Source organism: Solenopsis invicta, chromosome 6, assembly GCF_016802725.1.
Source record: "Solenopsis invicta isolate M01_SB chromosome 6, UNIL_Sinv_3.0, whole genome shotgun sequence".
NCBI lineage: Eukaryota > Metazoa > Arthropoda > Insecta > Hymenoptera > Formicidae > Solenopsis > Solenopsis invicta.
Window position 1 is genome coordinate 21,259,256 of NC_052669.1, and position 27,935 is coordinate 21,287,190.

At 40.2% G+C, this 27,935-nt stretch overlaps 1 protein-coding gene across 2 annotated transcripts; it reads right to left on the reverse strand.

The window, feature by feature from the left end:
• Nucleotides 1–98: 98 nt before the first annotated feature.
• LOC105203796 (sal-like protein 3) lies at nucleotides 99–27,935 on the reverse strand. 2 transcript variants are annotated; one of them, XM_011172701.3, is made up of 4 exons: nucleotides 27,440–27,935; nucleotides 7,698–8,039; nucleotides 3,607–3,750; nucleotides 99–3,517 (listed from the first exon to the last, which is right to left on the reverse strand). In XM_011172701.3, exons 2-4 carry the CDS (start codon nucleotides 8,036–8,038, stop codon nucleotides 2,269–2,271), a joined length of 1,734 nt encoding a protein of 577 aa, XP_011171003.1. In that variant the 5' UTR covers nucleotide 8,039; nucleotides 27,440–27,935; the 3' UTR covers nucleotides 99–2,268. The 2 variants fall into 2 exon arrangements, with proteins under 2 accessions (XP_011171003.1, XP_011171002.1); XM_011172700.3 differs by lacking the exon at nucleotides 27,440–27,935 and having other exon boundaries at nucleotides 7,698–9,644.

A 27,935-nucleotide genomic window follows, 5' to 3' on the forward strand; every position in this document is an offset into this window, starting at 1 on the left:
AAATATTTTTATGATATCGTATACATTGTATAATTACGCTACAATTATCTGCCATTACATACACAATATAGTGCGAAGGGAAAGAAATAAATAACACATAAATAATGTCTTTTTATTTAATTCACATTCTTAAACATGCTAGTAGAGAAAGGCACCTCAGACAACACATGTGTTTAAAAGACGTTTCAAAGATGTCTTTACGACTTTCTGAGAAGACGTCTGAATATTATGTTTTTTATACGAACCTTTTTGGAGCATTTACAACTATTTACATTATCAATTGTAAAGTTTATTAATTAAAATTATGACATGGCCAATCTGAATATAATAATATAATATAGCTTATAAAAATGTTAACTTTCAATTAAAATTTGGCATTTTAATATTTTGAATTACTTGGGGTTATAACGATACAATTAGAACGAAGTTTGGAAATGTATTATAAAAACATAAAAAAATTGAAATAATTGATAAATTAACATATCAATGATTTAATATTTACATAATTTTGCTAACGACAAAAACTAGCCTGTATCTATTATATCTATTATAGTCGTAGTTATTATAATATACATATATTTTTAGACATGTATATTATACTAAATACAAAAGTTATAATTTATATATTACATATATGTATGCATACATTATATACATACATACCCCGATAGAACATTTATTAAATTATATAACGAAATCTGACATAAAAATTATAATCAGTAATTATGTAAATACATTTACAAAAATAGATGTAGAAATATTGACTTTTTATAAAATAATGATAATCGTTTGCTCAATTAACTTTGAAATAATATTTCGGCAAAACTACGATAATGTGGTGAATCATTTTAGTGATATATTTACAAAATTAAATTTGGAAAAAAATTGTTTAATTTATTAAGAAAAACATTTGTAGCTATGTTATGTGTAAAACATTTGGAAACATAATTAATCCAAATACATACTTATAAAAATAAACAATTATTACTAAATTATAATGTCGAAATATTGCCAGTACGAAATATTACACCTTCAGCATGGTAACATTTTAAATAAAGAACCAAACGGTTTTTGAAATAATTGGAAAGTATTTATTTCTCAAATTTAGATTTGTCTGATTTTTAACGAATATTATTTAGAGACTTTATTTTAACAAAACTGCTGCGTTATAACGTATCATCTTAGTGCAATTACTCAAAATTTTCGTCAATTTGTGATGTTATTATTATACAATATTCGCACAATGTACCTATCGAGATATGTACATACATATGTAAAATAAAAGATAGATTGTTAACAAAATTATGTAACTATTAAATTATTTGTATTATACATATAAAGTAATATTAACTTTTCTTTCATATTTTTTTGTTAACGCATTTCCGCATTGCTGTAATATTTACTTCGTGATATATCTAAAAGTGAAAATAAGACATCTTAAACTAATATTCCGAAAACTGTCACGGAGATATAAAATGTTTTAAAGATGTTATAAAGTTATATTCTTGACAATTTTATGTTTCAAGAATTTTAAGATGTCTTTTAGATGCTTGTAAGACGTCTTTTATTGTTCTCTGGGCACTTTACTCCATATTACTTCATTTATTGACTCGCCACACATACATATACATACATATAAATTTCTATATACATATGATACATATGTTTTGTTTACATAGAGTACTGAATTGTTAAGCATCTTATATTTAAAAAAAAGCCTACAACTCTTAAATTTCAATTCTAATAGATAAATTACTGGTCAAGAGTCAAATATTTTGCATCTTTGTGTATATTTTTCAGATATATTTACAACTTTATAACAAGTTCCCAGTTTAACTTTCATTACTGTATCTAGCCACTTATCCAATTTTAGTAGCCAATTCGAAAGCGGGAACGTCGTCTCCAAGTAATTGATTAAAGTTGTAGAGTTGCACTTGCAAGCTAGAATTTGATTATCCCTGAACGATTCGATTAGTGCAACTATTTTTAGTTATGGATTGAGCAAATTTTTGTCTAATCTTGGATTGCTTTCATCTCATTACTTTTTTTCATATTATAATTTATTAAAATATATTTGGTTTTCAATGTCATCAAAACTTTTCATTTCATTGATAAATTAATATTCTTTGTTGGTCAGTTAATTATCATTAATTGACTGCGTCTAAAATTTATGGCATTTCGTTTAATTCGTATTTTGGCAAGTGATGAAAATAAAATTTGTATTGACGACTACGAGTTTTTTGGTTTACGTTGACAGCCAATTGCTTGTTACTTGTTGATCGTCAAGTCCAATGGCAGGTCTTGCTCCATTTCGGTGACGTTTTCGTTCTTTACTCTGAGGTCTTGGCCGCATGTGTTATTAGTATCCACGATGTTGCTCCACATGTTCTCTAATCCGTATTGTAAGTCCACCGAACCCAATAGATGCCGGAAGAGCGGATTTTGTGTTTTAAGAAGGAGGTCTGAGAGGATCTTCGTCTTCTGCAGGATGCTGTCATTGCTGTGCACGCAACACTTGTGCCGGCAGCAGCAGTCGCCGCTGGTGTCCTTCAATTCCTCCTTGAGCGGCGTTTGCTCTACCTCCATCTTCAGATCTTCTGCTCGTTTGATCACCGAATGCCTCACTGGATCGCAACTGACCGTGTTCTCCTTCTTGCAAGGCGTACTGTTGACAATCGATTCGATGTTCCTGTAATCCACCGTGGCGGTCTTGGTAACGTTGTACTCCATGGTCTCCTCTGTCTTAATGGGCGTCGACTGCATCCCAATACGCGGCATCGAATCGGACACTCGACCCGGACTCGTATGAGGCGACGACGCGACAGAGCAGTCTTTAATGATGGTGCTGCCGGAAGCGTACATGGGATTCATTTGAATCCTGTCCGGTATGATGTAATTGTCATCGTACATCCTCGGATAGATCTTTACATCCTGTTCGTATGGCTTCGGCGGTGTGACTTGTTCTTGCTCTTTTCGCTGTTCCTGGAGATTGTACATATTGTTCCACTCGACGAAGTTCCTCTGCTCCTCGAAGCTGTTGCTGGCCTTTGGACTGCAACCCGACACGCTGCTCTCGATACTCGAATCCTTCTTGTCCGACTCGGAGTGCGCGCTGCTGCTCTGTTTGTCGGGCGAATTGGCATCGAACCTCGTTTTTTCCTGGACGTTGTTATCGTCGAAGCTCTTCTCTTGGACTTTGTCGTTGTTGTTCACGTAGTGGCGGTAGGTCTTGACATGCTTTCTCAAGGATGATGGATCGGTATACCTCTTCGGACAACCGGGCACTTTGCAGTAATATGGCTTATCCACGGCATGAGTTCTGGTATGCTTGAATCTGTCCGAGGAGTTCGAGTAAGCCTTATTGCAGCCCTCGACGGGACAGACGTAAGGACGTTCGCCGGTGTGGGAACGCGCGTGGATCTTCAAGTTCTCCGCTCTGCTGAAGCTCTTGTCGCATTGGAAGCAATGGTGCGGCTTCTCGTTCGTGTGTGTCCGTACGTGGACCAGCATCTTGTACCTGCACGAAAGAGACACGAGTGTTTGTCAAGAATTCAAAGGCGATTTCTGTGTTACGCGCGCATAATATTACATCCAGAGGAATTTTACCTCGCGTTAAACCCACGCTCGCCTCTTGCACATCCCTCCCATCCGCAGTAAAACAGACCCCTCGGGCCAGGTGCCGCGTGCAATCTCCCAACGTGTCCTGCTAGTTGCTCCAGGGACGTGAACCATCGTCCACAGTCTTGCCATCTGTAAAAAAAAACATTGCAATTTAATTCTTTTAATGCAGAAAAAATGTTATCACGAAGAAAAAACGACGAAACTATAATTTGCTATATAAGCTTAACATTTATAATATTTATAATATAGATTTAATTAATTAAATAATTGTTTTTAGACATAATTTCTTTGTTATCAAATCTGCTTAATTGTAAATATTAAGCTTGCATAGCGAGCTATAGTTTTGCTGTATCAATCAATTTATTCTCTTTATATAATTTTGAAGAAAAACGTAACAAACTTGTCCTATTTGTTTTAATTAACTACTATTTTGCGAAATCGTGAATTGGGATTGAGACTCGAATTGAGAATGGTATGTATATCCGCCTGATGCTGTTCGAAGTATCGAAATATAATTTGCGTCACATGAGCATTTGCTGGTTTGTTCAATTGATACCAATTGCGTCCATTTTGCAATTGTCGTCATTTGACACCAGTTTATTGCAAGACAGAACTGGAATTCGGGGAAGGGAGGGAGCGGGTATTATTTTTCCAATCAACGAATTCTTCCAATTAAGAGGCACGGATATGTCCACGGGAGGTCGTGGATCAAGGTAATCCTAAATGATTTGATTGGCCAAACACTCAGCACGGCTTTTGCTTTCAATTATTTGACTCACAAATAGCGGGAATTATATAAGCTATATTGTATCTTTGGAATGTACATCCACAGAAAGGTTTCTGAATCGAATGCTCTTATTCTTCTATGCATTATAAAATAGGATTGATACATGGATCATAATTATTGAGAGAGATAAAATTCTTTTTTAATATAAAAAATCTTCAATTCAAAATAAAATAATCTTAGTACTATTATTTTTTTTTTAAACATTTTTAGATTACATATAATGGAAAATTGTCAATCTCATAATATTCTTGATTTAAGAATGGATTGATCTGAAAAAAAATTTGGAGACATTTTTTTACTCTGATAAAATATCACGAAGGTTTACAAGGGAGCTTGTTTTATGGATATCAAAAATACTTCGTCCTGTAGAGTAAGGACTCAGTGAGACTTGTTTTACTCGTGGGTTACTGGGTTTTCCGTGGATGCATTAATTGTAATATGTTGATGGTATCTTGAAGTGCACAGCGGCGGTTAATCATCATACATTATAGTTGGAACAAAAGTTTGTAGAGTTTTTTAAATAAAATTCAAAGATAATGTTTAAATATCTGTACATAGATTTGTTCAATTACATATGCCACTTTATTTCAATATCTTTCACAATATTTTTCTTTATAGTAACCTCATAATTTTATTCCGCCAGAACTTGTTGAAACTAATGAAAAAATACTACTAACTTTTACCCCAATTCAATAACATCGAGTAAATTTTTATTTTAAATGTGAGAATATATAAATTTATATGTATTACTCTCTTGTCTCAATCTTATTTAACGATGAAGGAGAATAAAAATTATTATTGCTTTATTTTTATACTGTATAAGATTAAATATTTTTAATCTTGTTATTGGAAATCCTTTTTGAGAGGATACACTGAGAAAATAATTTATTTGTATACTTGTAATAAAATATTTTCTTACGGTACATAAACATTTATTCAATAAAAAAAAGATAGTTGCATTACATTAGTGATTTTTGTACTAAACAAATATTTATTTATATTTAATAAATTATTCCATTGTAAGTATTTAAACAAATATTTATTAAAATTTATTAATTTTTTCTCTCAATGTATATACATATCATTACTTAAAGGCATTTGCCCATTTTGTCTTTCTTAATCAAATGAAGAATTTAAAGAATTTTAAAGAAGATTGAATTTCAATCTTTGTTGTTGATTTTCTAAATGTTGAGCTTAATAATAATCTTGATGACTCAAAATTTTGCATTATATACGTATATACGGAAAACAGTAGAATTAGAATAAAATTTATATAAAACAGATACATACAAAGATCGAGGAAATACCTTTGAGCGGTTGTGTAATGTTATAAATTAATCGCGTGTTACCTAACGTGACCTCAAAGTACTGTGTTATGTTATGAATATCAGATGCCTCTGATCAACGGTATTTTTTGTTAAAATAGACAGTGTACATTAGTAAAAGAAGTTATATTTAGAAATGTATGATTGCTGCAATAAGCAAACGATTTGATAGGAAAGAATGATGTTCTCTGTGATCACAGCGAGGGCTATGGCTTTCACGTGTTCGTCGCGTGAAAGAAATGTCTTTGTGATAATCTCGCGTTCTTCGAAATACCACACTAGTAGAAAGGTCCTCTTCACTATTTTTTATTTGCATCGTAACATCATAGAAGCAATAATGCTAGAATTCAAAATATATCACGTAAATAAATCGCAATGGAATCTTTTTAAGTACGCAGCGTACAGTAGTCAATGATTCATCGATTTACAAAATTAATGATTTTCTTTTGCTCGTTATCCGAATGCAATCGCTATCGTTATGACCTGTGTTGAGTCTAAATTTTATCGGGAGCGCGTAGACTTTGAATATAAACCACGAGCCGGTCGCAAACCTGTTTACCATTAGAGATACCGATCCTCTTCTCGCGAGGGTGAGCCGTCCACGCGGAGAGAGCGCACCGGATAGATCTGAATTCCGCGAAAACGCGCGAGGAAGAAAACGAGTCCGCGAGTCGAGCTCTTAATCTCGAACGCTCCGAGAAACGGTGGAGATACACTTGTCGAGATGAATTACAGAATTTCCTCCGAGAATATATCCGAGAAGCAGTAAAGACCTCCGCGATATCAGCTGAGATACGATAAACTGGTTGTAACTGGTATGTAGCCGACACGTGTAAGCGCGAATAGACACATGTGCACATCTATATCGAGGGAGATAGATTAGCGCCATTTAAGATGAATACAATGTCTACGACAAAGTGCAAAGTGAAGCGCGAGTGACGACGTTTGATCGCATGATTCGTGGCAATTCCTTGATAAATAGAGACGCGTGAGACAAGATGCATAAAGCTCATTGCTTCGCCGTTTCCACTTTATAATAGATTTATCAGATAAAGTTGTACGCATCAATGGAAAAGTTTACGCTGAAAAGTGTCAAGGTATAGAGGTGGGAAGAAGATAAGATAATAAGCGAGGAAAAAATGTATGAACGGATGATGTGGATTAAGATAAAATAATTGATTCGGATAAATTCGAGCGGAAAGAAAAGAAGGAGTGAGATAAATAGAAAAGCTCGGTAGGATTACACACTGCTTGCCTTGCGATAAGGCAAGACGACGACGTCAATTCAAGTATACCGACCGACACAAGAAATCTGTGTTGCATTTTAGATAACGCGATTTTGTATATCTCGCGAAACCGGAGTGGAAAGCTATCTGTACCATACGTTCTAAGCCGTAAACAAGTGTTGAACGCTAAGTTTCATTTGCGATTTGAATAATTCGATCGAAAGCCGAAGTATCGACTTTTCCCGGTGATATAAGGGAGATACTGCATTTCTTTAAAGCGACGCGATGCCACGACCTTATCTTTCTCATTTCCTATCTTAATTGGTATTTTAATAACAATAATACGAGCGCAGTGCACTCGTCGAGAAACGATGCCCGGAGTCAATCGGTCAATTCAACGATCTGTGACTTCTTAGAGATATTTAAGAACATATAATCTATATAATGTTTAATTACATAAATAATTTTTTAATAACTAAATTTAAAAAATTATATATATATATATACACAATAAAAAATAATATAATCATTATTATATTAATTATATTTTTTATATGAATTTTTATTTTTATTGAATTTTAATTTCTGTATTATTATAATTTATAATTTTCATTTATGTATTATTTTTAAAAATAATACTTCAATATTTATACATTGTAATTTTTATATTACGTTTTATTGCGCAAGTACTGTACGAATAACATAAAATAGTATTTTAATATTTTCCTTTTTTCTTACCTGCATTTTAATTGGGCGTTTTCACCGGTTCTGATGGTACCTAGTTCCAAGCTCGAGCTGGACGCATCCGAGTCGCTGTGCGCCGGACTCGGGGGATTGCCCAGGGTGCCCGGAGACATCCCCAGCCTGGGGCCGGCGGCCGGCGAGGCCCCTAGTTCCTCCTCGGCCGGCATCCTCCGCGGCCAAACCGGAAGGTCCAGCGGTGGTTGCTGGAGGCTCCCGTAGTAGCTCGAGATCGGGCTGGTGGAGTAGCCGGAAACCGGGCTGTAAAAACCCGGGACGGCTCCTAGCAGGGTGCCCGGGTAACGAGCGGCGCCGTAAGGACCAACGTGAGTTGGCATTCTGCCCGGAACATAAACGATCATTTTTGTTTTTTTTTTATTATTTATTAATTTTGCCTCCGCGACTTCAAACCGATTCCGCCGATTCGCCAAAGACGTGCAGATCCCACTCGATCGTTTCTTTAATTAGTGTCTCCGTTTAATTCGCGTTTTATGCAGGCCTGATTATGGGCGCACCACATACGTGCGTACGCACAAATGTATACGTAAATGTACACGTATGATTGCCGTGAAAAGTCGATCTCGAAGGAATTTCCGAGTGATTTCGCTTTCCGCTCACTCGACTCGGATCCTGCCGCTCGATCTTCGCTCTTATGATCTCTCACGAGCTGGCATACAAGCGCATTATCTTCGAGCGATGTCGTTATTTTAGATAAATCTGTCTCTCAAAGAAAATCTACTCCTCAGAACTTTTTCGTCCGTCTAATGACTAATATTCAATTTCCTACTTGAAAATCCTCCTAATAATAAAATCATTAACTGCCACAAAATTCTCACAGCTTGACAAAATTTTAGTTTTGATTGTCACTCTGAATTTTCTTGCTCAAGATCTTTTTTTGTCGATAAAACAATTCGTCGTTGTCAATTTTCGCCGCTATATCGCTTTCTTTACAAGCTCAATACTTTACTTCCGGTTAAAAACCTCATCAAAGATGGAATCATTAAATCCTCATTACCAATTCTCTGTTTGTTTTGCAACGATTTCTCTCTTTCTTTTTTTCTCCCAAGCTCTCTGCCCCTTGCCCTCGAAAGATTCGCCTCACTAGCGACTTTCGATGACGCCGCCGGTCTTCCGTCCCGTCGTCGCCGTCAACGTACTTTCTCAAGCTCGCGTCGCCGTGCAAATCGATTCAGCCATTGGATTCTGATACAAGACTTTCCAGGTCTTGCCGGGGGCACCCGCGTCTCTGCCTTCCTGAGCACCGTAGGTACGACAAGTCGCCCGCAGTACAATACACACACACCACCTTGCGCACACACTTTACTACGTAGTCCGAGTCCGTATCGTCAGATATATTTGAACCGGTTGGACTTGAGTATACGGTAGCTCAGGAATTGCTTGCTGTACTTGATTGAGAACATAACTGGGCTGGACAATCGCGGCGAACGAATCGTAAGACACTGCCGTCGCACTGGAAACAATTTTCAAGCGTGTTATTTTCACCGGTTATTTAACAACGCGGTTGAAAGTGAAGATTAAGTCCGATGAGTTTGATCTAGTCAGAGAATCAACGAACAACTGAATATCGATAGCAAACGGGAGAACGGTTTAGTCGATGCTAAGAGAATCCCATCTTTCCAGGTTGAGTATTGCTTGCCGCGCTTACTGAGAACGACGATGCGTCGAAGAGGAAGAAGACGTAAGAAGAAGCGCGATGAATCTTCGCCGATTGAGCTGTTGCGCTAGTTGCGCGTCTTCTTGGTTGGCCCCTTTATTGCGCTCCGCAAGATCTATAGCTATTTATTTACTGTACTTCTTTTCTTTATCGAATTATCTTTGCTCGAGTGCTCGAGATCAGAGCGCGACGTGACCAGAATGTCGTGCAAACTCTACTCCAGCAAAACGAAACGTGAGGGAATATTAAACTGAACTGGCAGAGACGAACGTACAGGCTTATATATGGTCGCGCTATCGCTTCCACTGCCCCTCCCGGAGTATCACCAGCACAGAGAAGAAGACTGATAACAGTTTGTCGCGTACTCCCCAGCTTCGTAACAGTCGTCTTAGCAGACGCGTCAGTATCAAGTCGAATCGACATGGAATTAATTGAACAGCGATTCGTTATGAAATATATTGTGGAGCCGCGAGAGTGCAGATATTACACTGCTACGGAGAATTCATATGTTAAGAATTATCTCAAAAATATAAAATCTAATAGTCATTCTCTCTCACAGTCTAGTAGTTGAAAATATTTCAAATATTCCAGAAAAATGAGGTCAGAATGAAAGAAACGCAAACAAGCGAATTGTGTTATTAGTTGTTTTGAAATGAAATCAATATTTTGAGTAAAAATCATAAATTCCTCGCAGACATTCGGTTGATAACTCCTGTAGAAATCTCGTTTGATAAAACGAAAATCGGCTCGCGAAAAAAAAGGATAGATGGATTTATCTCGTGAACAATGAGATAAGGCCGCTCCCGGTTACCCCCCGCGTCGCGACTACGACACGCTAAAATTGACGTGTGGCCCCCTATCGTTGATTGCGCGCCTCATGCGACTCGCTGCTGATTACCGTCGCGGGTGGGAACAAAGTCCGCGTGTATAATCTTTCACAACGCGCGCGGCGATGTATTATCTGCCGTATTAACGCGTCCGTGTGAATGGGCGAGCCGCAAGCTGAGTCAACACGACGTCGTCGTCGTCGTCGTCGTCGTCGTCGTCGTCGTCGTCGTCGTCGTCGTCGTCGTCGTCGTCGTCGTCGTCGTCGCCGCCGCCGCGCCGCGCCGCGCCGGTAATTTCTCCGCTTGGCGGCGAGAAATCATGCGCTTCGCGAAAATGACGACAGCGACCCTGGACAACGGCCACCGCGCTGGGGGCACCTTCGATCCGGGGGGGCCTTCGTCATCAGGAAGTGGCCACTCATCGTCGTCGTCGTTTCGAAAGACGGTGAAGGTCGCCGCGGACTTGCCGCAAAACACGTTTCTGGCTCGATGACGCAATTGATAACGGGCAGGAAAGGAGATTTGCGTCTTCGCGCGGCACTTAAAAGGAAAGAAACGATTAAAGTGTCGGCGAGACGATCGGTAAAGATATTGAAGTGGATAAAGAATTGAACGACATCTGACCGTAGGCGTAAGCCTTCATAATTGGACGAGCACGTGCCGATGATGATCGCGATGATCTTCGTCCGAGTGCAATGTGACCTCGGAGAAATCAGCAGGATCGTTAGGCGAACGCGCGCGTTAACGCTCAGTAGTTAGACTCACAGTCCGCGTGGTACCCTCAATTACGACGTCTATATGCAGGACTCTTGACGCAACGGAACGGAGTCCAACGTAAATTCGTGATGTGAAAAAAAAGGGGGATTGACGCATCCGCTATTACCGTTCTACGGCGTAGAGTATCTATACAGTAGAGGAAAAATTCCGCGTTACATAATGCGATTTGCCACGAATCATTTGTCGCGCCAACATTTGCACCGAACAATCAACGCGATTGGTGGCTCTTGGTAAACTTTCGTATAAACATCGTCCAACTTCAGGTCTTATCTAAATACTCAGAATTAACATGCTAATTAAGGGGGATCGAAATAATCTCTCGCAACGCTATTAATCATGGGGACAGCTGGTCAAGGTGATATTATTTTTATGCTCCGTGACAATGTTAGAATCATTATCTAGTTCACAGTTGGATCTCGAGTCTAGGTTATTCGTTATTTTCAAATGTTCTGCTTTACTCAATGAGAATTTTTTCTTAGAATTTACTCCTAGAATCACTGATCATGGAACATAGATTTTGAAGAATTTTATTATAATTTTGTTAAAATTTATTAAAATTGTAGAGGAAAAGGTGGAATTACGGGCCATATAAATATTATAAGTATCTGAATCATCTCTATTGTCAGATGACGAATTACTAGTAATTACTTAAAATCATTTGTTTAGTAGTCCGTCGTTATACAGTGGTACTAACATATCAATAGGTGACAATTATTATAAGGCATTTTTATTTTTCAACATTTCGAAACTTTTAATTACACATTTTTATGGTGTTTAAACTTGAGAGTATTATCACATGAACTTTGGCCGAGCTAATATTTTTCGCAAAAGATTTTTTTACCTTTTCCAGGGAATCTCATTGTTAGAGATGCTAGTTAGCATCAGTAATATTATAATGATTGTCAATTTAATTCTGGGCTTTTCTAATTCAACTTAAGAGCTGCGCTTGAAACCGAAAGTAACGACGCATAGTTCGAAAAGAATTAAAAATTTCATATAAAATCACACAAGAATCATTATTTAAGATGTTGCTATAACCACCATAAAAAGACCGTAATAGTTTTTCCCGATTTTAATTGTATTACATGCAAATCACAGTTTTGATTCTAATGATAATCACTACATAATAAATTTTATTAATTATGCTAAATTTTATTAAAATTGTAGTAAAATTTTTCAAAGTCCATATTCTCCCATGACTACCAAGATTTTAAGAATAATTTTTAAGAGAAAATTTTCCTCGTGTATTCTCAAACGTGTCGCGTCTCTTCTCGGAGACATTTTGAAATGGATATTTGCGCGATATGAAGTTCAATGTCATTCTACTATACTTAGAAGATAAAGAACGCTTAATTTTGACTTCATTTCGTCTATTTGTCGCGCTGTATCGCAGCGGGGGCTGTAAATAATTAACGGCGCCATTAATCGAGATGCTTAACTCACCGGTTGTAAATCGTAACGCCAAAAGCGATTTATAAAGGCCACTTCGTTCCCGAGAGTGGAAAATACGCTTCTCGTAGACACAACAGATGTCGTAAACGGGCACCACGCGCGCGTGAGATAATGGGTCCATTCTCCACGGATGAAAAGTCAGACAAGCCTCGTTCCGTTTTCCATCCCGTCGTGGAGGATGATCGGTGGTTCGATCGGCGCGGCGCGGCGCGGCGCGGCGCGTCGCAACGACCGGCTGATGCTTCGCGAACAAAACCCCGGGAAACCCGTCGACTTTCTTCGATCACAAAGGGAAGATGGACCCGATGATCCGTGAGAAATCTCCTTTTATCGCGCTGCGCAAGCATGGCTTTGTTCGGCCGTCGAACATCCGATTTATAGCGCGATCGCATTGCGCGACGAGGTGTCATTAACGATCGTGTTTTTTCTCTCCATTACCATCTATCCCTTTCATTTCATTTAATTGGTAATATTTAGAGTTTTTTCACAAAGGGCGGCTTTTCCTCTTTCTCTCGCGTTCCGTCTAGACATTACGAGAGCGAAATGCCGTCTGGCGGCGCTTATTCTTCGCCGGGGTGCTAATTGTACGGCAATCTAATCTCGTCGCGACTTGCGCGTCTGGCAATTCGAAGTAAACAAGTTCAGGCTTATCGGGATCAAAATCCACCTGTTGCTATCGCGGCGCGAGCGGTTCTCAATTTCGCGGAAAAGCAGCCCGCGTCTTACCGTATCGCGTTACGCGTATTGAGAAAGAGATGCGATGGGCGTTCGATCGCTCGCGTTCTTCGTCAAACTTGCGCGTTATAAATTTATCCGTAACGCGAGCAATCTTTTACAGTGCCCGCGCTGTAATTTTCTTTTTCCAAGAAATACGAAGAGACGTGTGGGTTCGCAAAGGCGCGAGGATACGTGAGAGCGCGCACTCACTCGCATTATCTGCGCTGACTCGACTGATAACACCACTGAGGGGGTCTTCTTGCATTAACTGCTCCTGATAACCGAATAAACACAAAATTAATGGCATCCATCCATTACTTTGGTATCACGGTTTAATATCGCGTATTTACCGTTATTTGTTACCGCTGTCTCGTCGTATCTTGCAGAAATATTTTTCATCGAAGCTTAATATCTCTTAAAAGATGGATGATGCTCAGGAATAATGTAAAAAAAAATGAAAAAGCAATTATAATTAATTACAAGTTAATTAGATTGTCTAACAAGACGTGCACTATACTTTCGAAAGAAATAATCGTTGAATCGATTGAAATAATTGGATCCGTTTGACAAGGCGAAAGATGAGGATGGAGTCATATAATCTTTCTCGACGACAAGCCAGATGCCAGACGGTCGATAGCCGTTGAAAAAAAATGTGGGATTGACCGTGGAACACGAACGCTATTGTCCCGCGATCTTAACTTCGAAAATGATTCTTGCCGGAGCGAGGTTTGTGTTCGTTCCTAAACGATCGTATCGTATCATTCATCTCGGATGCGTTTTATAAATTTTATGGCGTGTCGCTTACAATCTTAGTCATCTCTCGGCCGGGCCACGGGGATAGCGAAGAGAGTTGACGGACAAGGACCGTTGTTATACATACGCTACGGAGAAAACATCCGTTTGAACAATATGGTATCGCGGGAGATAATTTTTTTATGCCAAGTCATTTATAATACGTCGCTTGTGCTTTCTCGCGCATAAGTCATCGTTCGAGAATCGACCTCGTTTCCCGAGGGACTTTTAGCTCTTTTACGTGATGTCGTGTTATGGGGTCAGGCAACGGAGATTCTCCTCCTCCCCTCTGCCCTCCCGATCGATTTCACAGGCGCGCTATGATTTATACCGGCACGCCGGCGATACACTCAATTCTCGATTCATCCTCCGAGAAATACCCCCAGCGATCTTACCTCGGCGCATTAATGAATATTGTATGGCCACCTTTTTCCTGCGTGCCCTATCCGGCCCTTCTCCCCCTCTGACCCTTCCAGCAACCGCTGGTTCCCACCCTTCATCTCGGATGACACCCCACGGATCGGGCTGCTGGCGTCGGCGTGCTTTGATCTCCGGGAGAACGCGGCGAACAGGTAGAAGAAATCGAGAGGAGGATGGCGAGAGCGTAGAAGCGACGGAGTGAGAGAAAGAGAGGCGGAAGAGGGAAGGGAAAAGAAGGAAGGATCCCGGGCCGGCCGACGGACGTAGATTCCACGACGCGGCCAATGGAGAAGCCGGGCCTTACTCTAAACTCGAGAAAATATGTTCGGAGTCTTTAGATTGAGATCCGGGAGAGATAGCCCTACAACCTGACTCCTCCCGCCCCGCTCCCCTTCCGCCGCCTCCCACTATCTTCGCCTCCACTACTTATGATGCGCCCGGGGAACGCCGAAAGAGATTTTATTTCTCCTCACCCCTCCCCCGCAGATCTTTTATTTAGATTTAATTCTCGTGCTTTCCCTCGGGGGATACCATCGGGCCCCGAGATCTCCTCTCGGAGACCCCCGGCTCACCAGCGAGGCGACCATTTCGGTAGCTGTTACGTCCTTTGGAGCCTGTTTACGACGATTGTGAAAAATTGAACCGCCTCTCTGTGAGTATACAGACCTCCGCTCGGCGGCGGCGATTCCGTCCTCAATGCCGCCGCAGCTAATAATTTGTTTTCGACATTCCGAATGCCTCCTTAATTAAAGTTACGTCGCAGGCGCGCGGTAGTAAAATTTGGCAGCTACAAGCGCATCGTTATTTAGCGTCGAATTTTCTCAACTAATTAATTAATTATTTATTTTTCTCACAAAAAGCTATCGGGCGCGTTTCAGTTTAATATTATCAGTAAAAATTATAACGGGGTTTCTCTCTCTTTCTCTCTCTATTGACTTCGAATATTGATGAGACGGCCCACCGACCTCACCAGCTAGTGTGTAGCCTTCCGTTGAATTCACATTCATTAACCTTAGAGCTTCCCATCTCGATGGGAAGAAAGCCCTACGGGAAGCCCGTGTCGAGGGAGAAACCTTGAGGAGAAAATTGGATCGCCCCATGCTCGACGAGAGACCACTTTCAGCCGAGCGCCGAGGTGGGAAACCGAGGGGCTCGCGTATATAGATCGCGTGGCGCTTTGCGTGTGGTTCGCGTCACAAAAATACGTCGAAGGGACAAGGAAGGAAGGGGGTGCGCGATCTCTCCCCGTGACACAGCCGCCGGCACTACCCGTGGCTCCGCGCAGCGGGGGCTGAAATTCCCGCGGTCCATATGAAGCAGCCGCCGGCCGCCGAGCTCGGTGCTTCTCGCCGTACTTTTTATTTAGTCGCGCTGTCGGGGAGGGAAAGGGGGTCACTCTCTCTCTCTCTCTCTCTTTCTCTTTTAGACTTTGCCTTTTTTTATCTTCCACTCTTTCGAAATCCCGCTGGCGGCGCGGAGCCAACGGCGGCTGATAGTCGCGCGGGTTCTCTCGAGTGCCGTGGGAGAAGCATATGGAAGAGAGTAAGAGCCTCGGGTTTTCCTTTGTGGAGACTCCTTCAAAATTCCGAAGCGATTTCCTGCCGGTTACGTAGAATGAGCGATATGATAGGGCGCGTATTATTCGCTTTACGTCACGTTGCGCGTATTTCTTCACCGTGCGAAAATGCACGGTTTCATCCGTCATCTTTGCGCGGCTCGAGTCCTTCGATACGTGTGAAAGCAAAAGGCGTGGGATGTGTACGAGCAAACGAAGCTGCAAGGCCTCCGGGGAGTTTCCTTCCGGGCGATCCCCGTCGGAACGGAGTAACCCGAAACCACGGACGGAGGTCAGCGAGCGTAGTTGGGGATGAACGACGCATTCCCCGTTGATTTACCGCGCTTAAAGACGGAATATTAATATCGCAATGGCGTGCGCCGGACCCGGGATCTTCCGGCGTGTGCACCCCACGGACGTGAGTCGCGCACGTACTCACACACGCGCGTACGTAACGCGTATTACGTACGGGACAGGAGGATGGCTACCGGTCGCAGCGGGAGAGCACGGCGGGGGTCCTCTACCTCCGCGCCGACTCGAAACCTTGCTACCGAGGAAGAAGTGAACTTTCATCTCGCTCCGGCACCATCTTCCACCACCTCCTCCTCCTCCTCCTCCTCCGTCTCATGTGCCCCTCTTTGTTTTTCTCTCTTTCTTTCCGTATAAGTATACATTCATCGCGCGGCCTCTTCTTCCCTCCTCGGCGAGGTTGCCCCTTCGCGCTGGCGGCAACCTTCCGACGATCTTCGTGGCGCTACCACGCGTTGATTCGTCGATCCTGCTCAGTCACGTGACCGGTTTATAAGGCCAGCAGCAGCAGACGGTGCGCCACTTGTTTGCCGCGTCTCAGCTCGCGAGCTGCACCGTACTTCCGTTTCTTTTTTTGCCGGGTCCCAAACCAACCGAAATTCGGGGTACTGGTGCAACGCGGGCGTAACACGGTCGCTCCGCTGTAGGATGTAATAATTATGTCGACCGGTATTCGTCACGCGACCACAAAAATGGAGACAAAGGGGCATTATATGTTCGTCAATGTAATTTTAAATTATAAAAAAAAGCGAAACAAGGACGCAATTATGCGAGAGAGATTTAAAGAAATTACACTCACAATCAGAAAAAAATGTTTTGAAAAACTAAAATATTTAATCCGATACGTTCAATTAAATATTAGGTTGAGTCAACAATTTAGTTGCACAAAAAAGATTATTTGTGACAAGTATTAAAATTTTTAAATCAAGAATTAATCCTTACACATGATCTTGAACGAATATTGTGACATCGTACAAATATGTGTATGATATCATGATATTATACGAATATTCGTATGATATCATGATATTATACAGATATTCGTATAATATTTAGAATATTTTAATAGTATAGTCATACGATATTTTGTGCTGTTAGGGAATCAAACCAGCTCAATATTTTGTTAACCGTATTGGACAAAACATTTTAGTTTTCCGACAAATTTTTTTTCAGTGCACTTGTCTGTTCGAGAGCTATAATCGTGCCATCAATCGGTTCGTCTCGTAAAAAAAAATTGCTCGATTGTGTAATCGCGCTCGTTCTCTTTCAGCATAACTCTGTAATTCATTTCAGCCGTATCGAACGGAAAAAGAACGATAAGATTTCCAATTATCTCGCTTATCTCTCAAAGATTGCGATTCATATTCATGTGAGAATATGAAGACATTATGGCGATACAAACGAAGGGGGCGAAGGACAACAGAAGTCTGACCGATGTCGTGTAAACACTGTGGGGGTCTGACGGAGCCCCCTGGGCCCGTCGGCGGCGTCGGCGGCGGCGGCGGCGGCGGAGCGCCCGCGCCGCGCAGGCCCCGCTCGTTCGGCGCCAGGGGCCTATTAAAAATGATGCTTAAAGAACGAATTATGGAAATGAGCCGTTATTCCAGCTTCGGGCTCCCATATTACCGACGACTTAGTCCGTTCGCGTTGAAATTACAGGTTGCGGACTCCCTACCTCCTCCCTTCTCTTGACCCCCTCATTCTCTTGCCTACTCCACTCCTAAGCCGGACAAGAGGGACCACCTCCTTTGGGGTGGAATACATTACGTTGATTTTCGGAATTGAAGATTAAATCCTCCCGCCTTGGGGCTTCTCGGTCTCCCGTTCTTCCTGCATTCTCCTTGTGAAGCCGATCTCGTACGCGTGCGCGCGATACACGATGTTCGCCAATTAAATAATTTCGCGATTACGCCGGTATATCTTTTGCGGTGATCTTACATCGTTAGTGTTATTATTGCAGCAATACTGTCTTAGAAAAACGCATCGCGGTGCGACATCAGATCTACGAAGATTTCAATGTTCCAATAAAATTCCCACGATAAGAGGTGATAAATTTTTTTAAGTAGAGTATATTATCTTGCGCTATTCTAAGACGTGTTGAGACGCATATTATTTATACAATTTGTAATCATAAAATTAGAAAGATTAATTGTTTTGCTCTTTCTGCTTAGCGTAGCTGATAAGAGTTTATAAAGACAGATTCGCTGTTTACTTGTTTATAACTTTATAGCGGTGTCATTGTGCAATCAGATATTTTTACTGCTGTGGGAAGTGTATCTCTTTCGGTTTTAACCGTATCGTAATCAAACGATATAATGTTTATCTGAAAATGTGAACGATTTTCAACGTTATTGCTCGATTCACCATTAATTGTTGTTGTAATTCAATTTTAATATAAATCTTTTCTATTAAAAAATATTTTTATTTTAATCTTTTAAAATTAGAATAAACAATTTTTATTATTTGTACCGGATTTTGTAAGCGGACTTATGAGATATAATGGTGATACGTTAAAGTACGACTGAAATAGCAAAATTAATCTAAAGTTGATAAAAAGAAAAATAAGAAATTTGTGTTTATACTTACAGAAAAATACATACTGTATTTAAATAAATATAATTTGTTTTAAACATTTTATAAGTTTATATATTCGCAAAAAGTCTATTATAAGTTTATTATAATCATCAAATTTATTCAAAATACAATAATTAGGAAAATGAGGTGATGTGTATAACAATTAAAATTGAGAAAAAGCGAATAGTAGTTATAGTAGGATTTTAGTACTTTCTAATCTGATTTGATACGTTTAAGCATCAGTATTATTAAAGTGATTAGCATTTAATATTCTGATATCATTATTCTGAATTAATCTAAAAATGTGTTTGAAGACTGAAAATAACGGCGCACAGTTTGAAGAAAATAAACATAAAATTATAAATATTTCGTAAATATATAAATATGTAAAATTACAAATGTATATAAAAACAAGAAATCTTATTTAACATTACAATCCTGATATGATTATAGTCTTTTTAATTGTGTTATACAAAATATATTCTGAATCTTAGTAATTTTAACAAACTTTAATTAAGAATACTAAATTAACAAAAATTTGATTTGTTTGTTCTGCTCTTTCTTCTCGATAAAATTTTATAATATTCTTCAAGGAAGTATAAATTCTTTGTTTGAGCACATTAGCACACAATAATGAGTGATTTTAATGACTGTGATGAGTACATTTTAAGACTATTATCAAAAAAGTATTCTTTATTAAAAGTAATCGTTACTAAAAGAAGAAAAGTAAATTGAGCAATCTCTTTTCTTAATAATAGAATAATATATTTCTGTGTGTATACATCTTTTCCTTTTTACTTTAGATCATATCACCGAGAGTTTTTTTATTCTCTAATAATCTTAACAGAAATTGAAAGCTGGCGGAGGCATCATTTCTTCGCAGAAAACATTGTTCGATGGCGTAGAATTAGCTTGTTTAAAAGGATTCACAGGAAGTGCATAGTGATTAAGTAAATGTACCTTTATCCGGTCCGAGGTCAAAAATAAATAGAACAGTGCACAGATTTAGTATCCACAAAAGGTCTCTCTGGTCATGCCGCGCTGTATAAATGCTCGGCCATCGGGAAGATCGGAAATCTCACCTTCGCACATTTCTCAGTTTCTGAAAAGAGCGCGCTGCGCGCGGTAACATAGGAAGGAAAATATTTGCTAACTCCCCCTGTTTGTACGACGCGCAGGAATGTCTCGGCGAATGGCTACACAGGAGGTTGGAGGAATATTTTTGCAAACACGGCCACGTCAGGGGCCCGAAAGCTGTGCATTCTTCCTCGGAGAATGCATCGCCTTCGGTGACCGGTATACTAAGTTATGTACCGTTTTCATACGATATTCCTGCAGAATCAACAATGTCGGATGCCGACAATGAAAGAAAGAAAAAAGTAATTATATTTCACGTGAAACTTTCCCTTCATGTTTACTGTCGTCATTCTCAAGTTGCACGCGGTGTACGCGACGTAACCAATGTGGGACCAATGTAATCTCTGGAAACTCACGGAATTACGGTTCTCAACCTACCTACGAAAAACCGATAATTAATCACGAATTTCACACCTTTAGTAGACCGCAAGAAAGAAAACCATTTTAGAAGGACACGGAAGGACCCCACCCCACGAACCTCGGGGGGAATCTGGAATGAAAAGAATCGGCAGGGGTAAGGGGGACACCTCTAGACCGTGCCAACACCCATGGTATCGTCGTAGAACTTCTGTGTTGGTGAGACCAATCGCTAAACTGGACTGCATTGACAAATGATTCGAACATTTCGTGCCGGGGAAACCGTAGGACCTCCCACATTGAAACTGCCGTTGTACGTTTTCGTAGCTCCCTTTCTTCCATCCTTCATTTTTTTTTTACACTTTCTATCGTTCCAAGGTTAAGGCCGTGCTGAGATGACACACGATCATCGAGATAAAAAATAAACGCCATCTTTTCTCGCGTGAAATTTTTATTACTTTTACTTCTATTTTTGTGACTGATTGTAAACGCTGATAATCTCGTTTTTCTAAAAAAAAAAAAGACGTTTTTCTACTTTTTATGTTTAATAAATGTTAAGAAATGTTTAGTCGATACATTTTTATGTTTAAAAATACCGTCGAATAAACCGTCAAAATGTTTCAAATAAAAAAAATTATTTTAAATTAAAAAGAATGTTGAAGTAGAAGTAGACATTACAAATTAGAAGAAATATTTAAATAAGCGCTTAAAAATGTGTCTTGAAATTTCTAGTCTCGTGTGTGGTAGTATTAGTGATCGCGTGACAGATGATGATCTAAACATAGTCTGAGATTGGCCAGTTTTAAGGTCAATTTAATTTCAGAAATAACTGCTTGAAAAAAATTCAATAGTTTTTTTTACTTTTTATAATATTCTGTGTCGAAAATTTAGAAACATCCTATATGTTTCTAAAATTCTGGTTCGCATCTTCAAGATCGCTATTTAGCAAGGGAAAATTTATTTTTATTTTTATTTTTCCTTATAATGGATATATTTTCTGCGTAATAAAAAACATTTAATTTTGGAAACTAAACTCTGAAAACTAATTTTTAAATATGATGAGAGAAATGTTTTATCTATATTGTGTGCATATTTTTATCTAAAAAAAGGTTTCTTAAAATGTTTTTATTAAATAATTACATTTTAATAGTTACGTTTCTTTTTTCATGTAACAATTTGATTACGCTTAAACTACTCTAATTTATGCTTGAAATTGACTTTTAACATTTGTAAAATGTTTTTTGACCATAACTGTTACCGGGTATCGTTAATAATACTTTAATTAATTAATGTTTTACTTATGCGATTGCATACATTCATTTTCTCATTCGGCTAAATGTAATTTTCATATCGCTGTTTAAAAATTGAAAATGGCCTTTTAAACACAATAACATACAAATACAAGAATAAATAAAGCAAGAGTGGTAGCGTTGTTGCGTAATAACTCTTAAGTATGTCTCAATGAGACTATCGTCCTCTTAACAATAATACAAATACTGCCCGCATTATGCTCGCAATTGAGCAACACGTAATGTCACCTGTTAGAAAGCTAATGGATTCATAAAAGCGATTAACCGACTAATTTGAAACTAGCATAAAAGTTTGAATAAAAATGTCTATTGAATGAAGAAATAAGAAGAAGAAGGAGAAAATATCTTTAGAATTATGAACACGGTTTCTCTAAATTCTTATTGAGTTTACAGGATTAGATGCAAGAGAAAAGATGAAAGAATCAAAGTGTTTAACTAATGATACACATTGGAGAGCCGAGGAATTCAAGAAATTCCTCGTGTCTATTGAAAGTTCCATATCATCTGCGTACGAGGCGTAAGGTTGCATAAATGTGAAACAGCGCGTCTCGTAAAGGGAACCACTCCTAACTTAAGGTTGAGGTCAAGTTTCATTTATGACACACGTTTAAGCGGCGCACTAAATTCCAGATGTCAAGAGTGGTAACGACATTCAGAGGATATCTGGATGAATGAGCAAAAAACGGGGAATGCGCAGCGTCCACGGGAACTCGCAGCGTCTCTCTAGGGGGTTTCGCGAGTCTCCGTTGTGCCCCGCGCGTTGTGTCTCGCATCTGTACGGAATCCTTCTCGAGTCACCTCGTGCTTAAGGCGTTTCGCATGGGACGTCTCGAGACGCGACGTAAGACACCGTGGCATACCACACACAACGCGACACCTCGGCCGACCGAGTTGACCGAGGACTCCGGCCAGGACCACACACGAAGGATCGTCCCTCCCCTCGTCTTATTCCCTCTTTCTCCTCGCCACTTGCGTCCGTGCTGTTCTTCCTTGTTCTCCGGGAAAAATAAAAAGACGGGGTAAGCGGCACCGGTGGACGAACGCGCGGAGGAGAAAACTGAGAGGAGTCACTTAACCGTCATGCCATTAACCACGCTCGAAAAGTGGTCTTAAAAAAAGGCTCCAGCAACACCGTCCGTGACGCCTCGTTACGGAATCGACACGGAAAGTCGCGGGTTATACGTAATTGAAAGCGTAATTGCCGCTCGAAATTAATAAGGGTGCGATGTCGCGATTACTGACCGTTCTGGAAAAATCAAATGAACGCGGTAGTTCGAATCGCTTACGATTCATTGAAGGCATCAAAGGTACTTGGAGCTAATTATTCATTCGGAACGAGATTTTTATCGGTTACCGAGGGTAGAATGTGTGTTTTCCTAAAATCTCTCCGTTAGTCGATGTAACAAAGCAGATTGCGGTTCTACTGCATGACACACGACAAAAGTGACAAAGAGTAACCGTGGGCAGATTTCTAGGATTCATGCGGGCTAAAGAGGGAAGACCGTCTGGTGTATGCTTGGCAGGGGGGAGCTTCCCGCATTGTTATTAATTGCATGTCTCCGAACGCTGGTGGCCTATTGTCCGCTTTAAGTTCGGAATCAGTGTCAGTGCGACAGCGAAATCTTTACCGCCACCTACGAGCGGAACCGAAGATAGCTGGTCGAAGGCAGCCTCACAAAAGGATTTCCTCGTCTACGGTTGCGGGAACGAACTGTTTTTTGCAGGTTGAGAAGAGAGTAAAGGTTGACCGGCCAACCAAAACATCTCATTGTTCCGTTTATGGCGTGTTTTGGGTATCCATGCGACCATCTCGCTTATATGAAGGCTCACCTACGAAGAGCAACGTGTCTCTCCCTTATATCGTGCGAGCGCACCAAATCGCGGTGCCGACCGGCGCAGACGGTCAGCAAAAACTCATCCGCAATGCAGGATGCAACGGGCGCAATCGTGATTTCCTATCAAACGTATCTGCTTGAAAATAGGGCGATTCCGGTTGTCGGGATCATTAATGCGCCGCGATACGGAACGCCGAAGGACGAAAAAGTCATCTGACTGCTATGCTCGTTCCGATATACCAGGGATACATAATCAGGACAATCAAATTACGCGTGCCGACACTTTTCCAGTACCAGGTCAAATATTATCCGTATAATGAATATGTACATTACTTCAACAAGAAAAGTGACACAAGCCGAAATTTTTTCAAATTACGTAATATGTGCAAATTGTGTTCTAAATACATCGGCTTTGAAAAAAAAGATACAAGTTGATTAAAAAAAAGGATCCATGACAAATTAAAAGAGAAAGTTTTTTTAAGGATTTTAACATAATACCATGACAAAATTAACATCTATGTTACTTCTAGAATATATGGAACGAGCAATGTAAACTATGCTGATTTTTATATAACGGACAAAAATCAGCATAGTTATTTACTCATGTAGAAATTTATATTTAAATATAGTAATTCGACATTAGAAGTGTGTAAATTAATGCGGCTGAAGAAGAATAAGTACGTCCGAAACGTCCCGCTAACTGTATCTTGGTTGTTAAGATTAAAATAAGACCTAATTAAAAAAATCAAAGAATAGCTCGTTCTCGGTCTTGTATTATTCAATGTAAATTAGCTTTATGTTATTTAATTTATGTTTGATACTGCTGTAAATAATTTAAACATACGCAATCTTTTTTCCTTTCTAAACAATTTAGATTTTTGACTTGATTTCCTTGCAAAGGTAGAACATAGAAAAAAGATTGTGTGCAAGTTTTAGCTATATACTACCATACTAAAATTTAGCTACCACAGATTTTTATTGCTGCAACTAATTTTTTTCTGTGGATATAATAATAATAATAATAATAATAATGTTAAGTATGTAGCACATGCAATCTTCGCCAGTTCGCTCAAAGCATCAGAAATTTTCAGTCCGCGACAAAAAGAAACCGTTAAGAGCGCGTCACTCTTCGGACGACTTGCTGGGGCACCGCACCGGTTGCGTAGAAACCCGCGGATTCCCACGTGGGCCGGGCGTCGAAGGATGCGGGCCGAAAATATGCAAATTTATATGCGTATCCCGGCGCGCGATTCCTCATCCTGCCTGACTGCCCGGTTTACCCACTTGCGAGCGGTGCCCGAGGAGACCTATGGGAGCCGCGCCACTCTCTCTTTCTGCTTCTCCGGTGGAGTCATTACCATACGTGACCATAAATGAAACCTGTCTCGCCTATCCTCGCGTAACAATAGGACAATCGCTTCGCGCTAGACGCAAAGGCGTCATACGTCGTCCCATACGTGCGCATACATATGCACCCTCCCGTGGGTCCCACCAACTTTCCTCGAACTCCCTCTGCCTCCGTTATCCTTCTTCCCTCCCTCTGCTTCCGCGTGGTGTCCCGGAGATGCCAACGGTCCTGCGACAGGATACCGGTTCCGGGCGCGCATCCTGAAGCGGGACGTTTCGTCCTGTTTCCAGCCGTGCGTTGCCGCTCATTGTCTAGCTGAGATTAGGCGAATTCGAAAAATGACTCGGGCGAAGCTGAAAAGTGTGTAACGGTCGCCGGTGAGTTCATAGGTGATCGTCTTTCTGGATTCTCTTTGAGCGAGTCTCGGTCAACGGCCGCGCGCGAGGCGGAGATTTCTAGGGACTGGACCCGATCGGGGATCCTTCTTCGACGAGAGCATGTCGGATGATTCGTTACACGACGAAGCTCGGAATTTTTTTAATGGCATATTTAGCCAACCAGCGCTCTCTTTACGAGACGAAAGACCAGCTTGAGTGATGCATCGAGGAATGTAACACAACGACAGTTCTAGAACTAGTTCTTTTATTTCAGGAACTCGGATGACAAATTTGTCAATGTCTCTGCTTTGTGTAAATACGTACGTTTGTATAGAATAATTTTCATTAAATTAGATATACGCACTTAAATAGATTTTCGACAATGCGTCAAGCTGCTGTCAAACGGAAAACATGAAGACATTATATGTTAGCGCATTGCACTTCGTTTTTTTTTTTTTGCATTAAGGCCCTTTCATATTTTCGTAAGAGGATCTCCCTGCGCAGACTCCCACACTCTGAATGAGCTGCATGTATTTTTACGCAATTTCATTGAACGTGCAGTGGGTCACATTGTTGCCGGGGCCTCGATGCGTCCGGAGAATCTCGATTCTCGTACCTGACCTGAGATAATCTCATCCCGGTACCATGTGCGCTTTATCCCAGGGAATCTGGTGCTTCCTCTCCCCTTGCGTCCCTCCCGCGGATTCGAAAATGCCTATAGGGGTCCTGCACACGAAAGTACCCCATCCTCGCTCCGCTTTTTCCTTTTATCTGTCATTCCTCCCCTCGGCCTGTCACGCTATGGCGAATCTCATGGCAGCAACGACGTTTGTCACCCCCTATTTTCGTTATTCGAAAATTCTGGGGGGGGGGGGAAGGAGGGAAATTCTGCGTTTACCTTTGGATTTGAAAAATAAATCGTCCCGACTGAAAGTCGATCCTCCCCGAGGATCAGTAGCGTCAAAAATATCAGTTCGTTCGTCAGATACAGTTGAGAACATTTTTCGAACGAAATTGAAAATGTTAAACGCAATTTTGAAATTTTCCATTGTCGATTTTAACGATGTGTTGTGTTTTTTTTTATGTGTGTTGAAATATAAATATCTGAAATTAAAATCATCGAGAGGCAAAACGAGTATTATAATCTGCACGTCTTTGGTCGGTTTTGCAAAACTGTAAAGGCGATTCGTCCTTCCTCGCAACCTTTCTCACGTCCGCGTGCTTAGGAAACTGGTTTCAAAGGCCTTTCGGTGTTGTAGTTTCGTGGAATCTCCGGAAGATCGATAGCTCTTCTCGAAAATTTGATCACGATAAATCGCGGATCGATTTCGGTACGTCATACAAAAAAAAATTAAAAAAAATCGTGTCCTGCGGATGGCGCGAGGTGACAGTCCCGAAAATCTCGTCGGACCAGTCGAATCTGGTCCCGATGTGGTTTCTTCATGATACGTACATAAAGAGTAAATTTAAGCGGATTTGGAATTTGATTCTTAATATAAAAACACATTTATCTTATTTTACTCTTTTTTTTCAGCCTTTTGTTATATAAATTACTGATATTACATTTTTAAAAATTTTATCCTCATAATTTATTTTGCGTATTTATTTTAATATCGCCATATCTCGTAAAAATAATATAAAATAGATACTGTGTAGTAGTATAGAGAAGATAAGACCTGATTTCTTCAATGCATCTATATGTATAAGATGTACATGATTTGAATGCCAAATTTGAATTATTTAAATTTGACCGGTTCCTAAAATCGTTTAATTCACGGCAAGTTTAATTAATGTACATCCATATTGATTTATGATTTCTTTATGATATTCAGGAAATTGAGAGAAATCAAATCGAAAGTAGAAAATCTATATTTATGTATTAAGGCGATTTATACGGATTGATCGTTAATAAGAACAGTTACAAGGAATTTATAAAAAAAATGTGCGAAAGAATTTTGCGAGGTAAACATACAGCTCACAAGTCGGAAGTTTCCTATCGTGTCCAAGTTAAACTTAGAATGAACACCTTAAACTTTGAAAAATGAAGAAAGTCAAGTCCTTTCATCTCTCTTTTTTTTCAACACTGATGTCGAGTAATTTTCTTTCAACAGCATTGAATAAAAAATATTATATAAAAATAATACAATGTATGTGTTCGATTATTGTCATGCAAAGGAATTATGAGAGAAAAAACTTTATTTTCAAAAAGAAATCTATGAAGAAATTACATCGGTCCTCGCTGGAGAAAAAAAACGTTTGTAAAATTATATAACTCACCAACGTTGGATTAGCCGACTCTGTCGATCCTCTTTCCGATCATCGAAATCCAAGACCCGCAGAAAAATCCCTCGTGTGTCCTCACAGTGTCTTCACCTCACACGGACGAGAAAAATCGAAGATCCTTGTTCCACTTGTGTCGCGGAGTATTGTTCGGTGCGATTAATGATGGTTTGTGTGTCGCGCACTCCGTACCGGTGTGCAACAGTCCGGGCGGATTAGTGAAAATCTCCTCCACGTGGTCAGACTCCAAGTAGCGAGATATCTACGCCACGTGATGCTAAATCTCTACTTGAGTGTTTCGCGAGTGCGATTTCACGTTTTTTTTTTCGAGGACACGTGCGAGCACCGGGAGGTAGCAGAGGAAGACGAAGATGACGGAGAAGAAGAATAAGAAGACGGAGGAGAAAGAGGAGAGAGGAGAGTGCGCAGAGTGTGAGACACGACCAAGTCGTAGAATGGAATCGAACCGCCGATTTCCAAGGATGCTCGGTTT